The sequence below is a fragment of the Chanos chanos genome, chromosome 6 (assembly GCF_902362185.1).
Source record: "Chanos chanos chromosome 6, fChaCha1.1, whole genome shotgun sequence".
NCBI classification, from domain to species: domain Eukaryota; kingdom Metazoa; phylum Chordata; class Actinopteri; order Gonorynchiformes; family Chanidae; genus Chanos; species Chanos chanos.
The window spans coordinates 27,741,184-27,758,618 of NC_044500.1; the positions used below are offsets into that span (position 1 = coordinate 27,741,184).

Here is a 17,435-nt window from a genome sequence, read left to right on the forward strand (position 1 = left end):
GATTCTCAGTAACAAACTAATGAGTCTCTGACTTACCTATGAACGTGCTGGAAATGCAGGAGAGTTGTATTCCTCCAACTGTCGCCCTTTTTTCTTTTCTTTTTTGTGACTCTTCTGGTAGAATAAAACTTCTCTTTTATCACTCAAAACAAGTTTGAGAAGGAGCGAAGCCCCAATTTCAATAGGCTGTACAAAAAAATGGGTAATCATTTTCGAGAACCTGGAGTCGACAATGCAGCAAACAGTTGACAAATGACAAAGAATGTTGTTTCTTCGAATTAATTTACCAGAGTGTTTATCAAACTTTCCCGCTAATACACAGAGAAGTAGTCTCTACCTCTTTCTCACACAGAGAATATAGCATATCAATACGCAATTCTTTTCATCAACCCACCCTGCGCAGGGAGTTCCGTGGAAAAATGCAAAATATGACAAAGATCTGAAAACTGCACGAGAGCGGCATGAAAAGTTCAGCAAAAGCGATGAGACAAAGGGAATGACTGAATTCATAAATACTCACCTAAACTCCGAAATCACCTCCAAAGTTTCGGCCAGCACACTAAACCTTATTTATTTAAATATATGATTTTTTCTGACGCTCTATTGTTTTCAGTAATATTTCTCCTGGTTTGACAGTAAAGGTGGTATGCGAAGTATGGGTTTGGTATGGAATTCACGCACTTCACTGGAAAACGAAGGGAAAAAAACTTTGAAGGAGGAGCTAACTGCGGAGCGGCAATCAACAAAGTTGGGGGCAGATACTTTTCGAAATCCCCACCCCCGCGATTAAGGCACTGTCGCCCACATTCAAAAGTTAGTTACATATCTGACCTCAACAAACGGAGGTAGACCAAACACAACAGGTTTTAACAAACTTGAAGGTTAAATATCAGTCAAGTGTAATGAAATAGTTAATAGGATTTTTTTCCCCAGAAGCGTACTAACTGTTATAGGTTAACAGTGTAAGAATTAAGAAATGAGTAATAAATATTTTTTTCATGTATTTTTCTGTGTTCGAACATCTATGCATGTTTGAATGAGAAAACGATTTATCCCAGTCGTCGTAAAATACAGTTTTCACTGTCACGGAATTAGCTATGGACATGAAATATCTCTCAACTTGTGGGCTATACTGAAAAAAGTGAGTTGACTTTCCAATAAACCTCAAAAGGACCTCAGTGCCCAAAAATGCTAAAAGAATTTAACCACATTCCACTGCAGTGAGCGCGAACAGCGCAAGCACTGCACCGCCACTCGTCTCAGGGGACCAGCGAAGTCGAACGTTGTGATGTAATGTTCTGGAGGAAAGCCGAAAAATATGATTATCTTCCTGAGTTTCTTTACCCAAGCCTTTTCTGCGTCCGTCCGCTCACCCGCACAGGTCGATAGCACCGTCTGTAGGTCAAGGAAGCTTATTGCACACTGTAATAATAGAGAACAACTGACCAAACGCTAGAGCCTGAAAAAACAGGGGACAACTTTAGCTCGTTGGTGAAAGTTGACACATCGGTTCTTATGCTTTTTTTCCGTGTGCTTAACTATCATGCATCGGCGAGTTTGGACAACTACCTGAGCAGGTTCAGGCAGCTCACACCCAAGGTCTGCTCCCGGGTCTCCTGTCTCAGCAGGTTTTTCAATCTTCTACTGAACAACTTCATCTTGCACCCTAGGGTAACACAGGCACGGCTGAGCTGGCAGAGACGTTGTGTTTTGCACAGTGTCTTCCTTCTCGGATCATGCCTCTTTCTGCGCGTTACCAATAACTTGATCTGTCGTTCATCTACCACCAGGAAGTAGCAGATAGATTTATGTCAGTTGGCAATTCCGTGTAATCAACTTTTTTAGTCTGCTTCTTTTGTTAACTGAATAAGGAAATTAAACAAACCTGAAAGGAAATCAAACAAACCTGTTATTGTTGTGCTTTTATTTACTCTGCAAGCACTTTTATTTTGTTTCATTCATATATTAATGCCATATACTATATGTTTCACATTTCTTATTTCATTAAGACAGCAGGAAGATAACATCAAATTTCAGTGTGCTATTGGCCTACTCCTTTTTTATTACTATTAGTATTTTTAAACTCTTCTTCTGCATTCAGTGTAAGTCAAAAGACAAAGCTTGAGTGATACTTCATGATTCATTCATTCATTCATTCATTGGGAAAAAAGAAAAAAGAAGGCTACAAGAAAATAAAAAGGCAATCAACACCAAATAGTTTGACAAATGACATGAAAACTCCCTAACGCTACTTCCAAGAAAGAAATGCATACTTCTAATACGAGAGCATTGACTCATACAGGGCCAGAGCAGTGAGTCATTTAGTTGAAGAAGAACAGAACAAGAGTCATTGAACTGATGTCATGCAAACAGTCAAAACAAACAGATCACACAGCGGAGACTGGTCATGTCACATACAACCTTTTTTCTCACATGATCATAAACAAATGTTTTTTGTTTTTATCAAAATTGCTTTGATGATGCTTATCAAAGTTAATCTAATATGTAGAGAAATAATGTACTACAAATAAACAGACAACTTACATTAAACATGTTTACAATAATCATGACCTGGGGGGTATTTCAGAAAGCGGGTTTAGTGAAAACTCAGAGTTAGTTAACTCGGAGAAAGTAGTAAACCTCCTGATAGAAGAGACCTATGGCTTTGTTTTGCGAGGAGATTGAAGCCATAGGGCTCTTCTATTAGGAGGTTTACTACTTGCTCTGAGTTAACTAACTCAGAGTTTTCACTAAACCCGCTTTCTGGAATACCCTCCTGAAAACATTACTTCAGTTTGGTTTAATAATGTCAGTTTGCCACAAACCCAGTTTTACTTAAGTATTAGTCAGCGCTACATAATGTGTAAAAATTCACTCTGAGAGAGTTTATATAGTTCTTCCCTCACCAGAGTAGGTTTGTGTTCTAGTTCTATACTGGTAAAATATACCTTGAATTGGACAATTATAGGTTTCATAAAACCATCAGATTTATACGTTGTTACTTGGTTAGACTCCTGAGAACCAGATTTGTGTCCTAATCTCTGAAAGGGCACTAACTCACTGACTTCTTAAGGTTATTCTCACTTGTTTTCTTAGCAGTATGATTGGATATTTTGTCACGTGACTGTCAGATTTGATTTATGGAGATATATCTGGGAAATACAGACAACTACATGATCTTGTGTTGATTATTAGTACAGCACAGATAAAGTGTTATTGCTTCTGTTAGCTATGTGTCACATATGGGCACATAGACTGTTTCTGGGTTAATTACTCCACACTTAACCATCTGCAATGATTTAAAATATATTACATAATGACCTCCCCACCACTAGGGGGCGTCTCATAATATTACACAATGTATTCAGGACACTGTTACCCCTTTAAAATCTTCAACAACCCCTGACATGCTTCGTTTATTACGTATTTGTAAGGAATGAGGTTCTAGGAACCTTAGCATGTCTCTCTTACTTATATGACATGTAAATACATGCAGTCCTTCTGGCTTGACATCTGCATTCGAATGATCACATGAATTCTGAGCTGTAACCCTTCTCTAAAACAGTTGCCACTGAAACACAGTGAGATACAGAACTGTAGTGCTCGTGTGGAGTTTCTGTTGCGTTACTCGCAGGCGATCTTGCCATCAAAGCTGGAGAGAGCAATGGCAAAAGCCTGCACTGCACACAGAGGGTAGTTATAGTCCAATGTGAAGGCATCATCAGCTACTCTTCCAAACTGCATCACGATGTAGTCCTCTAAAGAGAGAGAGAGGGGGGGGCATTGAATTAGAGAATCAGTGACCCCTAAATCTTCAATAGGCAGGCTTTCAGAAGGCATCAGTATTTGACAGACTTTAATTTGGTTGAAACACATCTTACTGGGATTAGAAGTTAAAATCAGATAACTCTGGGAATCTGGGAAATCAGCAAATGAGTTGCAAAAGAGTCTTCACTACTAAACTTAATGTGCAACTAAGCACAATAATGGGACACTGAAAAAGATTTTATAAAATCATTTGATATGTTTCAAAGTACTGTACTGCAAAGGTATGCAATCACACACAATAATTTATGACACATGAAGTTTCTTTTGTTCCTGAATGATTTTCTTGCCTGAAGAGTAGATTTGTTTCTGGCAAAGGTTACCCAAACATCAGTTACACACTGAGTTCTCTTACGCTGAGGTGTATTAAGGGGTCCAAATTTGCTTACGGTCTTTGTTGTGAACGATCTGGAAGTTCTTGATGGATGCTTGCGTGACTCTGCCATTGAAGTTTAGCACGTGGGATGCCGTCTCCTCATTCCACACAGGTGTTTTGTTACGCAGCTCAATCAGATTTTCCATGTTTCTGTTTTGGTGTCTGATCAGTAGGCCATCATTCTCCTGCAGTAGAACACAAATTAAAATCTCCATTTAAACGAAGACACTGAATATACCAAAAAGACAGAGGCTTTTGTCTGCAATATCGATTCAAAGTGGAATTGAATAAATAAAATATGGAGAACATGGTATTTTTTCATTTCAAACCAGTTCGTAGATCAAAAATGTCATTACTATTGGAAAGGCAAATGAACTGTTGCCAGTAGAGATAGAATATTACAGAGAGGACTGTAAAGCAGCAAACTTGGGACCCAGAGCATGCCAAAGAGACCCAGATCCTTGTCTGCAATATCGATTTTGTGGAACGAAAATTTTATTTCCATTAAAAAAAGCCAAAGGAACTGTAGCCAGTAAGCACTAGACTACTAGAAAAAAATCCATATCTGAGTTTCATGTCATGAAAATATAAAAAATGGTTGAACAGTAGCTCACGCTGCGTGGTCGTATTGGGACTCTATCACCGTCTTTGTTCATTCCCGGGATAATGACCGTCATTCTTCTAGGCCCCTTCATCCCCAGGACATTGGTTTCCTGCAATAAAACCAGTCAGTATCATAGCTCTCCTTCTATCTAAAGCTAAACGACGGCATGCTAACGTCATGTCCTGTTATGTAAAAAATGGATGAGTCAGCAAAATGTGGAAACCACATAACAGTTACGCTGAGTTATGTTAATTATTGGAGTTACGTATCAGTACAAAATCATAAGAAGCACATTCCACACTACTTGAAAGAGTAATCTGATACTACATTACTACATTATAGTGTATCTCTCACCAGCTTTTTTATCTCTCTGCATCTTTCTCTCTGTTTGCCTGTCTGTCTCTCTCTTCCTCTCTCATAAACACTACACACACATACGCACACACACACACACACACACACACACACACACGCACACACACGCACACGCACACACACAGACACACACACACATACACACACAAACACACACATACACACACACACACATACACACACACACACCACACACAGAGCACAGCTGTCCACTCCTTTGTGTCAGTAGATTTAAGCTCATTTCCTTACATAGATGATAGCTGCTAACTCCTGACGTGCATTTGACATGTCTGGTAAAGCTCGGTCTGGATGGAGTGCATTGTCAAACACTGTGAACTTCGTCCCCATTAGATTTGATCTGAAACAAAAATATCAGCATCTAGATCTTATCCAAATACAACAACCCTCACAATACAGAAAACACTACATATTATCAATGGTCTGAAACAGTTATTTGGATATTATTTAAATGAGCAAACTAGTTTTGATAGATAGTGCTTTTATTGTTTACCTTCCTTGTAAAACCTCTGATATACCCGTAATGCATTGTATGCTTATTGTAGGACAGATTGTAATATAATATGTGTGTGTCTGGCCTAAACAAGATTGTAATCTCAACAGACTGGAGTCAACTAAGTGTGTTGTTTGCATGCAATTCCTCAAGTACTGAACATGTCTGACACGTGTGCAATTTATTTGCAGTGCTAACCTTAGCTTGCCTATGAAGTTTTCCCCACCTCTGGACAGGTCAGTGGGGTCGATGGAGATCAGATAGTTGGAGGTTGTGCTCTTCTTGCGTTTCCGACCAGCCAGCAGAAATACCTTCATGTGAAAACATTCAGAAAAAATTTTCAATCATCTCTCCTTCTGTCTGCCTCTCTCTCTGTCACCACTGGCAGCAGTTCAAGCAAAGGACAGAGCTAAGGTTTCCAACATTTAATCAATAATGGTATGATGTGTCAGGTCCTATAATAATCTTCACAAAAAGCTAATAAAAGACTCGTTTTTGGTAATCAAGCTGTCTGGGGCTCCATTACTCTTCTGGAGAGGATAACAACATGTAGTTATGATTTATGCTTGTGAAATCAGGGGTTAAGAGCCCATTGATCGTATGAATTTATTGATTTTAGATGATAACAGCTATCACTACTGTCAACCGGTCTCTCAGTTGCTGTGTCTAAAAGTGTTGGGCTGCCCTGGAGAAATGAGTTTGCAGTGAGTGGGTCTCTGTGGTATCTTCACCTTCTTCTCGTTGTCCAGATGAAGGTAATATGTCGGGTAAAGGCCCCTGTCCATGCCTCTCTTATCCCTGGTCACTCTGCACTTTACCGTGACGCCTTGTTTAGCAGGCTGCAGTACAAACTCCTCCAGATTGTCAAATTCAATGACTGGAGAGGGCGCTCTCTCCTCCTGAACATGAGTAATGTAAGCAAACAAATCAAGTCTTTGTGTCATGTTTTACTCAAAGATTTTGATATTAGGTTTATAACTCCAGTGCTACTGTTGTGCAGTCATGACCACGTGGGAATCTAGAGTTGCCCATTTGTTTGTCCAAGCTCTTAAATGATGGAAGGTGAAAATATTACTCAACAGCTCAGAGAACCTACTCTACCTTTTTTCCTTTTTTCCCTTTTCCCTTTTTCTTCTTCTGCGTCACCTCAGAGTCTGAATCGTCACTCTCCTCTGCTTTTGTGGGGCCTGAAATTAGACAAACACGCGTGATATTGTAATATATGAATTCTAGTTGGATTGAATTCTGTCTTATTTAAGTATGACTTACACTATATTTGAATTTCAGTGTCAAACAGGAACAGAATTGACTTGAGTGGTGTAAAACCAAACTGGTGTAAAACCAATAAGAGAGTGAATGGGACCCACTTTTCTTCTTGGTCTTTTTGTCTTTATCCTTGTTTTGTTCTCCTGCCTGAAACATGGAGGCAGGGTTGGAGTTTGTCGTGCTCTTTTTCTTTGTCTTGCTGGATTTGGTTTCTGGCTCACTGTCGTCATCGCTCTCAGATTTGGCTGCTGGTTTCACAGGTTACACCAGGTTAGGACTTTGATAGACGTTGCATATCACATGTCAGAAATACCCAAAAGTTCCTTTTCTGAAAGTTACAGAATAATCTCCGCATTCTACTTGACCCATGACACCTTAAAACAATAACTCGGCCTATTGATGGACAAGTAGAAAAAAAAAGAAGAAACATATTGGAGCCTATTTAGGAGCATTCAGGTTTATCTTTCATTTGTGATATGATACATTTCTCCTTTGATCACCTTTCTTTTTGCTCTTTGTCTCAGGCTTGTCTCCATTAATTTGGAACATAGATGCAGGCTCTTTCTTTTTCGTTTTGGACTTTCCTTTACTGTCTTTGTCCTCTTTGTCTTCTGTATATTCACACAGTGAGAAAAAAATATCAATTTACATTATTACACAGAATAACAAAGAAAATGATGTGATTTTACATAAAAATAAGAAAATGATAATAATCCTACACCACCATAATGGTCAACAGAACAACGAGAATTCGTCTTGATAAGACATTGCCATCTCTAATCAGGACAGCCTAGAATGGAATATTTTGAGATCGGAAGCTTCCAGGGTTTCCTTAGTTGTTCAGTACAACTCCATTTAAAAAAAATCCCGTGGACTACCCACTTGCTCTAACAATCTCAACCAGTGATTTATTACACAAGGACACGTTCACTTTAATCCTATTTAAGAGTCACAAGACGGAACTTTCCCTCAGTGTCTATGGAAAATAACCTGTCGTGTTAACACAAATGCCACAAATAAACCTTGGCATGGAAAAGCATCGATAAACCAGGACTGCACACTGAATTGGTGTATTTAATACTCAGAAAGTATCTGGAGGCCTGCCAGCTTCGCAGGGCCAGGATGAAATATTGTAAATATTTGAAGTTAAAGTTGAGAGTTAATGCAATCCATGGTTCACCTTTAGATTTTGATTTCTTCTCTTTGTCTTTGTCTTTATCTTTCTCTTTCTCTTTGGCATCTGAGCTGTCCTTTGGAGACTTTTTTTTCGTCTTTTTCTGAGGAGTGGCCTCTTCTTCTTCTTCCTCATCATCGTCATCATCGTCATCCTCAGTTGAGCCTGGAGAACAAGATTAAACACAGAGAGAACTACAAGATATGGTCTACATAGCTAAAGCATCTTTGAATCATCTCAATATTTCAGTTGACATTTAAGTATTTTGAGGCAAGTGTACTAAGTTGAAATACATCTGTAAAATGTTTCTAACACAAAATAATTTATCTTATAATAATCTAAGAGAATATTTATTATACTTATCAATAACAACATGCAAAACGTAATTTTGTAATTTTATAATTTTATTAATCTAGCAATTTTTTTCATTTGGTACTAGGTCTAGGTCTAGCATTGTACCAACAGCCATAACACTTTTGATTTGCTTAAAAATAATCTTGATGTCAGAAATTTAACAGGAAAATAATAATCCTCGGTGCTGTACTCACAAAGTGTCTCAGATGATTGCAACTGACTCAGACAACTAAACTTAGGTACTTAGTTACTTACTCATACAGACAATCCTAGTCTGTAACACTCAGAATGACAAGTGGACTAGTTGGAGAGGTGACTGACAGTTCTAATTAGGCACTAGGTGTGACTCGGCACATGTAGCTGAGTGACAAAACAGACTTAGGAATCTAAAACTCCATGTCATAAAAAAAACATGATCTGAGTTCTAACATCAGTGACATAAAGATAACCCTCAGTCTGGATACTCCAACTATATACAAGTCTGCATCACAAATGCTTATTAATTTTATATATGTAAGCATTTATTTAACTGAAAATGAAAAACTTGTGAAACAAAGTCTTATATATCATGTGAATTTGTGTGAACAAATCACTTGTAACTGATGTGTAAACAATACTGGGTTGCTTTTAGCTATGGTGCATGATGGAGTCATGGAGATAGTGATGAATTGTTAATGATGTCTGTGTTTCTCCCATTTGAAATAAATAAATAAATAAATAAACACATAATTTGACCTTAAGCTTAAGGTCTAGTGGTATTACAGTCCTTTCATTATTTGCATCTGTTTTTTTTTTCTCAGTTTTAAAAACTGAAATGCTGCTGTTTTGGGTAACAACAATAAAGCATGATGTCATAATTATGTCAAAGTCACACGTTCACACTGAAGGACCACTCTCCAGACCATAATTCCCTAAAATAATTCAAAGACTACAACTCAAGAAGTGTAATTTTTGAAATGTAAAAATTACTCAACATTGTCCAAGATTTTTCTTTTGGGTTTAAACAGATTTTCCAATTAACCTGATTTCCTGAAGTGACTTTAAATTAAACATGATCCAACCTCCAGATACAGACACAGGGGAAGGGATGAGAGGAAGGACTATCCCACAACTGTGATAATGGGATATCTGATAATATTTATTTTCAGTAGGAAAATCTCATTCATTCGGTCAAATGTGACCAAAAACACTACTACATCTCATCACAAGTAACACTGACCTAAAAATGATTAAAAAATGACTGTTAAAACATCCTGCTGTAGAGGCTTTACCAAGTATGTTTCATCTCTAATTAAGAGCCAGTTTTGTAGGTGCCACATTTAGACAAACTGGGTCATGGCAGCCAGTCCACCCTCTGGTGAGCCACACTGTCACGGGACTTTTTTCAGCCCCGATTAAACACAGAGAGTCATAAGACAGGCATCTGACAGCTGATTGGCTCAGGTGACAGTTCTGAGTAGGCTGGAATAAAAACGTGCACACATTCCAGTCTTGCAGGAGGCGAATCTCTAACTCCTGATATAGCTAAAGGTGTGTCTATCGTCCACGCATGCTTAGTCAAAGGGTCAGCCGTTTTTCTCAAAACACGACAACGTGAATTCAGGGGCTGTCCCCTGATGCTTCTTGTAAGTTAAACATTGATCATTTTTGTAACAGACTTGAACATCTAATTATGCATATGCATATGCACATGTATATGTATGTGGATGTGTATATGTGTATGTATATTTGCATGTGTCTGTATGTGAATAGTGTTTATTATTAAATGTGTCCATCACAAAGCTGATAGAGTCTCATATTTGCATGCAAAGTACTTACTTTTCTTCTTCTTTGGGGCACTTTTGGATTTCTTTTTGGCTTTCTCTTTCTCAGGCACTTCTTTGTCCTTCTCTGCTTTCTTTTTCTTCACTTTTTCACCATCTGTTTTAAGGAATCAGAATACATTCAGAAAGAGTTTCTGAGTACTTAAAACCAACAGCTCTCTCAAGCCGAATAATTCCATCTCTGTTCGCACTGAATTATTCATAAAATGCCATCATATTGCTGTTATGTAAAAGGCAATTCTGGTGGGAAGATTGTCCAGAGCTATAACTGTTACCTATCCCCTTTCCCAGAACAGATCTTCCGTTTCCCAAAAAACCCCCCAGCAAAAACAAGCTTTTTTTTTTTTCGAATGGACTCAACCTCAATGCAGCTCATCACTAATGGTATTAAGGTAAACATGTCTGTTTATGCCACACATTCTACCACCATACATTTGAAGACGTTGAAAAATGCTCTGAAAATATGTCAGTGTGTCACACTAGGTGAATGTCACTCACACTCATTCAAATGACTTTCTCATTACCATTCATAAGATATCCATCAGTTTTACCTTTGTCACTTCAGAATCACACGTGGTAATAAACTGCTATTCTTGCATTGTCTCAGTGGCAAATGAATCAGACCAGTCAATTACTGTTAGTGTTAATATCAAAACCTTGTCTGTTGATGTCTCATAGACTGTTGGTCTGTGAGAACATGTAAAATATTTGATTGATTTGATTGGTTAAAAGGGTATAGGTCCACATACTGAAATATGCTTCACACGCCTTTGTTGTAACAGTTTTTTTTTTTGACAAACAGGCCTCTAACCATTTGAACTCAGTTTTATCACTTCGGTTACAGTACCTCACCCGCAGGATGTGGATATGATAAATACACTGTTTCAGTATGAGTGGTAAAACACATAAGGTACGGTTTCACAGAGCTGAGTTTCTTACTTTGTGTGGCAGGAGAGCCCTCCTCTGATAGGTCTCCATTCTTCTTGCTTTTTGCCTTTTTGGGTTTGGCCTCAGTGCCGTTGGTTTCTGTGGGGATAGACTCCGCCTTTTTCTTTTTGGGTTTCTAACGTACGTATTCTGAGTCACCGTGAGAGAAAGAGAAAACATGTTAGAAACCATTCATTCAACACATGGAGGAATACACCATTCACTCACTGTATTTGACATCAGTAGAATATTTGATTTATTTAAGTGGCTTACCATTTAAGAAATGGAAGCAATGGGAGAAAAGATGACAAGACGATTACAAACAAACAATAAAAACATAAAAACACGCATCGATCCATATGCATACAGTCATATCTCATCTATATTGCACATCATAAATAGAACAGAAAGCAATCTGTCCTTCTGAAGCAACAACTAAGAATTATCAAACATTGTTTCTATAATATCATATAATCAAATCTGGATTTCATAACATCACTCTAATTTTACTTTTTACAAAAGTGAGGTAAATAGCCGTGGTATAAGAACATTACACAACCTGCCCTATTTCTGACAGAGTGAATTAATCAGGGTATTCTGTAACCCATGATAAACACATTGCATCATGCAAAGCCTTACAGTAGCCAAACTAAGAGAGACGTAGGCCAAGTTCAGGGGAGAATGACTGTGAATGCTAAACTGGAACTGCCACTGTGGATGGTCAGAGACTGTGTTGAGCTTTTGAGTGTTCACTCTGTTTTTGTCTGTTTTATTCTGTGATAATACTGAACACTGATTATTCCCTAAAGTGGATAAACACCTCACAAATACACTTGCAAACGATTAACATATTTACACCGTTACCCTGCCACAACTTTGACTTTATTCTGACCCTGTGTTTACGTGCTACTGATTGTGTTCTATTAATACCACTTGGGTTCCCTCTCTCATGCCCTCCCATACACTCTCATGTTCTATCTCTCATGCACTCACTTCTTGTCTCTCTCTCTCTCTCTCTCTCTATCCTTCTTTCTCCCCTTTGCTCTCTCTCTCTCTTTCGCTCTATTTCTCTCTCTCTCTTGTTTCTCTCTCTTCCATTCTCTCCCTTTCTCTATTTATCTATCTCTATCTCAGTCTATTTCACACACACACACACACACACACACACACATACACACACTGGTCAATGGTGTCAGTGGATGGCCAGTGCTAAGGCCTCTCCTCTCAGAAGAGAAGAGATGAGAAAGCGGTCAGTGTTACTGTCAGCCCTGGGTCTGACTGGCTCTCAGTAGGTGACACTGATCCAATAAGCTGCTCTTCATAGCAACACTATTTATACCTCCACCTCCATCCATCCGCAGTGTGAGAGCCACTACTGACACAGAAAGAGGGTAAAAGAGTGCTAACACTCGTCTGCCTGCCTTTGAACTCTTCTTGCTCACTTAATATGGATGAATATTTTTCACTTGGCCTTATAATTCAGTCATAAGCACCAGAGCGTATATTTACACCAGATTGAATGGAGATGTTAACTGGTCTTGCATAATGGTGAAATATGTTTCCTGGGGCTGTTTAGCTAACTCATAAAATATGATAAAGAGGCACTGTGTAAGTAGATGTCTCCCTTGTAGTCCAATAAGAATCCAAAGCTTCAACATCATTTCTCTGTGCTCTACAGTGCTTGGTATGGTCTTCCTCACTAACAGCAGCAAATGTCTCACACACAAGCTACATAGCATTTAACAGTTCAGTTCTTCCAGAAAAAAATATCCAGGTATGTGGACAAGAGTTGTACAGACAGACTCATTAAATTTGAGGCATGTACATTTTATACTAAGACATTAAATATTGAGGAGTTGTTTTCATTTGTGTTGGTAAAGGTTTAGAAAATACTGTCATGGATTGTTTGAAAATACCAAAATGGATTAGACATCTTTATAGTTCCAGAGCATTAAATCCTCCTCTGCCAGAAAGATAAATGAAGAAAGTATCAATAAAACACAAATAATAACTGTATTTCCCATTGTTACCCATACATTAGCTCCACTAGTGTCCTATTCAGTCTAAACTGGATTTTTAGCCATGCCTGTCACAGGAAAGCATATGACTATAGTTTCAGACAGTCTTAAAACACTTTGACAGACAGCATAATGAATCTAATGTTAACTCTAAGACACATTCTTTTGCATGATTACACAGCACCAAATCTATACCTCAGATGTTGAAACCTGCTGACAGGATTCAAGTGATCTAAAGGTAATCTCAGATAAGAGAATTCAAACCTGTCAGCTCTGCACAAACACATGTTAAGTACACTTCTTTTCCCTGTTCACACTGCATCTCATTCAATTCAGATTTCCTACACATAGTTCCTACACAGCAGTAATGTTACATTTTATTAGCCTCAGATACAACCACAGTATTACTCGATCTGACACCTACACGACCCCCTAAGCATCCTCACCTTCTCTGCAGACATGGTCCACTTTTCTACCTTGGACAATACCTGGAAATCGGTTCTGTAAACAGGACCGGACTCGAAAGGGCAAGACACTCTGTAAAGCTGCAGAAACTCGAAGGAAAAAAAAAAAGCCCAAAGCTGGTGCTGAGAGAGTGTGAGGCTTTACTCAATGAATCACCATCAGCAGAAAGTTGCTAAGCCGATTTTCACAGAGACCCATCTGCTGCGTGCTACCACGTCAACAGGAGAAACCAAGGTGTGAGGAGGAGACTGAGGGGAAGGGAGGAGGCGGAGGAGAACAGGACATGACCTGAGGCCTTCACAGCTGATCTGGGTTCAGTCTGACTCATGCTGGTTCACAACGATCAACGTTATGGGGGTGTCATGGAAAACTGGCCCTGGGTCAGCTGTCGGATCCTCTTGGAGCTCACAGGACAAGTGAGATGTTGCCTTACACTGGTGATTAACCCTGCCCCCATGAATGGATCAGATCCACAGCAGACGCGATCCAAAGCCTCTCTCACACTGAGTCAGGTGCCACCTTCACCTATCTAATATTAAAAACTGTACAAAACAAACAGGAACTCACCCAGGCTTGTCATTGAAAGGGGTCTCAGGAAAGTAGAGTTTCGAGACAGTACTGATGAGAAAAGAAAAAAGAAAAAAACAGGGCAAAAGTTCAGTCTGACCTGTTGCTGCTTCTGCAATGTTTCTGTGTCATCTTGAAACCTGAAACAAAAATAAAACAGATAAACATGACATTCTGTGACACATTAGTGGTTTTGTGAGGTGTGTAAAAACATGTTTCATGAAAACTGACACACGCAAACATATCCACTGAACTCTGACAGAGTATTACAGGTGAAATCATTTGATCAGATAAACCTTTATTGCCTGGCTGACCAAAAACACTGTTCTGGGGAAAAAAAATAAATTCCTGAATCTAGACAGAAGACCAAAGATCTCAAGCAAAGGCCGCAACTATGGCCCTCTATTTGTGGTCATTCAATCTAATATCACATCAGAGAGATAGAGGGCAGGGTTCTAGGAGTCACTAGAGGGGGAAAAAAACCTTCTGGAAGTGACGTGGCCAGCACCAGACAGCAGTAATTGCTCTGGATAACATTAATACTTTTCCCCTACAACTAATTGGTTTAGCGCCACTTGGCTTGTTGCTACGGAAACCAGTCAAGGTATTTATATTCATTGAGGAAAGCGTGACCGAAAACGAGGAATGCTTAAAAGAAGATTGAAAAGTTGATTGACATCACTCCACTGCACCTCACCCAATTTACTCTGGCAGAATTGCAATGTGAACTTAGAAATTTCTTAACAAATAAAAACATATCCCGGTGTAATTCTTTGAAGTTCACACTGGAAGAAGAATAACTTCTACAAGCAGGTATGTTAGTTAACATTCAGAGTGTACTTTCCGATTTGGCATTTTGTCTCAAGCCGTTAAGATGAAAGCGGAGGCATCCATATTAGGTATAAATTTGTAGAACGTGATTCAAGGCTGATGAGACACTTACTTTTCTTCAGTCCAGACTTCTTGAAGAATTTCTCTGTGAAGTGGCATGGCTTTTCGGTGGAGGACAGAAGTCAGAAACCATTAAATTTCCCCAAACTAATATGTGAGAAACAAAAAAGCAAATGAAAAAAACAAAAACAAAACAGTGACATAACACTAGAATGCATTAACAACAACAACAACAGCATTGACAAAATCTTTGAGAAATAAGTCCGTTTTTCTGAGAAGTGGCGTAGTATTACAAATTCTGTTCAATGGACCGAAGATCATCTAGCATGAGCTATATTACTGATGATTGTTATAATACAAAAAAAAAAAAAAAATCAATTACTGCAGTAGAGTAGATGGGTTTAAAAAGTTATGAAGCGGTAAAGAAGGTTTTAGACCATGAACTGTAGTATTAAACAAAATGTTATATTTCACAAATATTGATCGGTGCACTCAGTCATAATTTTCCAAGGAAAAATGCCAAAACTCAGCGTGGGAGTGAGTTTTCTCTGCCGACTACTGATCTCTCACCTGTTATGCTGCTTCACTCAAGCCTGTGCCTGTCACCACAAACATACACACACACACACACATATGCATGCGTACGCACACGCACGGACACATACACACACGTGCCCAAAGGAAGGTAGTAGCGATGGACAATACACTGCAGACGCGCCCTTGTCCTACCTGCTGTTGTTTGAGGTAAATTCTGACGTAACGCTGTGGAGGGTGAGCTCTCCTCACACCGTGTGTATTACACACGACAGCTTAAACATTCTCCGACCACCACATAGCAAGGCTTACGGACGGCTAATAGGATTGAAAATATCCAGCGATCATTGCCCTTCCCCCATTCAAAAACTCCAGTACATCATCCAAAGCAATGCTCATCGTAAGCGTTAACACTATACTGTGTTTACGTTCCGCAGCAAGATGCCAGTAATGCACAGGCATAAGAAAAAAACACAGTTCTTTCAGTTTGAACTTCGCTAGAACAATGCTGATCAAGAAACATCTATTTTTAAATTTCATAAATTCTTACATGTTATAAGAGGAGACTTTGCATATGCTTCACACCATATGACACGACCAAAAATGTTTTTTCAGACTCATTTTCAGGCATTTCTGTGGAATACCAACTTTTGTTAATATAAAGCTAATTATTGTAATCATGAATTGATTTGAACAGCAAAACCCACGAAACAATAGTATCAATATGCTCAATTCAATCTGTGTGCCTGGGCTCCATGAAATTACAGTACAAATTACAATTTTTTCCTGCATGTTCCACTTTTAGCCACTAGATGGTACAACACATTAAGATAGGCCTGCATTTCACAGTTCCCGGGGGTGTTCCAGAAAGCGGGTTTAGTGAAAACTCTGAGTTAGCCCAATGGCTTCATTCTATAAGCAAAACAAAGCCATGGGGCTCTTCTATTAGGGGGTTTACTACTTGTTCTGAGTTAACTAACTCAGAATTTTCACTAAACCCTAAACCCTATTTCACTAAAGCTTTCTGGAATCCCCTTCAGGAAGCCTACCGCACTGCACATTTTTATCTGCTCCATTTTCCCTGCCTGCTTTTTTGCACACTTTACCTGCTCCATTGTGCCTGCCACAGGTTAACAAGGGCTTGATAATTAACTAATGAGTTGAATAAAATGTTTTAGAGCAGAGAGGGATCTAAAATGTGTGTGTTGATACCTCCAGGGGTAGGACTGAGGTGGGTCACATTAACTGGACAGAAACACCACAATGCTGAGGTCAAAATGCTTAAAATTCTCGACAGCTTTACAGTTCAAAGAAGCTAGGCAATTTACATGCTGTGCATGCACCCTGCATCTCAAACTATCACTTATTTCAACATATTAACAGTATAAAGAGTAAAAATAGACAGTATAATTATCAACAACAAAAGACTATGTACAGATAAAACAAACCAGCTAAAATTAGACACAGCAAATCTTGCAGATGTCATTCATCTTTCAGATGAACTGCCCTGTCTGTGGGTTTAGAGAGGGCTCAAAACAACTCCAAGTTTGCCTCATGCTGTGAGTCTGCACACTCAGGAATAGATTATGTAGAGCCAAAGGCCAAGCGGTACATTCATGAGGAACAAACAAACAAACAGACAGACAGACAGACAAACAAAAGTTCTGGCAGAGGCTACAACATTCTCATAGATAGAGACTCCAAACGGTCTGTGTATGGGTCTAT

General features: G+C 38.9%; 1 protein-coding gene across 1 annotated transcript; it reads right to left on the reverse strand.

The window, feature by feature from the left end:
* Window positions 1–3,624: 3,624 nt before the first annotated feature.
* LOC115815060 (tubby-related protein 1) lies at window positions 3,625–15,275 on the reverse strand. The gene is made up of 15 exons (XM_030778029.1): window positions 15,229–15,275; window positions 14,386–14,425; window positions 11,248–11,371; window positions 10,822–10,824; window positions 10,304–10,405; window positions 8,138–8,296; window positions 7,458–7,568; window positions 7,059–7,205; window positions 6,793–6,878; window positions 6,423–6,590; window positions 5,890–6,002; window positions 5,430–5,538; window positions 4,816–4,914; window positions 4,215–4,386; window positions 3,625–3,758 (listed from the first exon to the last, which is right to left on the reverse strand). The coding sequence occupies exons 1-15, from the start codon at window positions 15,273–15,275 to the stop codon at window positions 3,625–3,627; spliced, it is 1,614 nt and encodes a 537-aa protein (XP_030633889.1).
* Window positions 15,276–17,435: the final 2,160 nt, after the last annotated feature.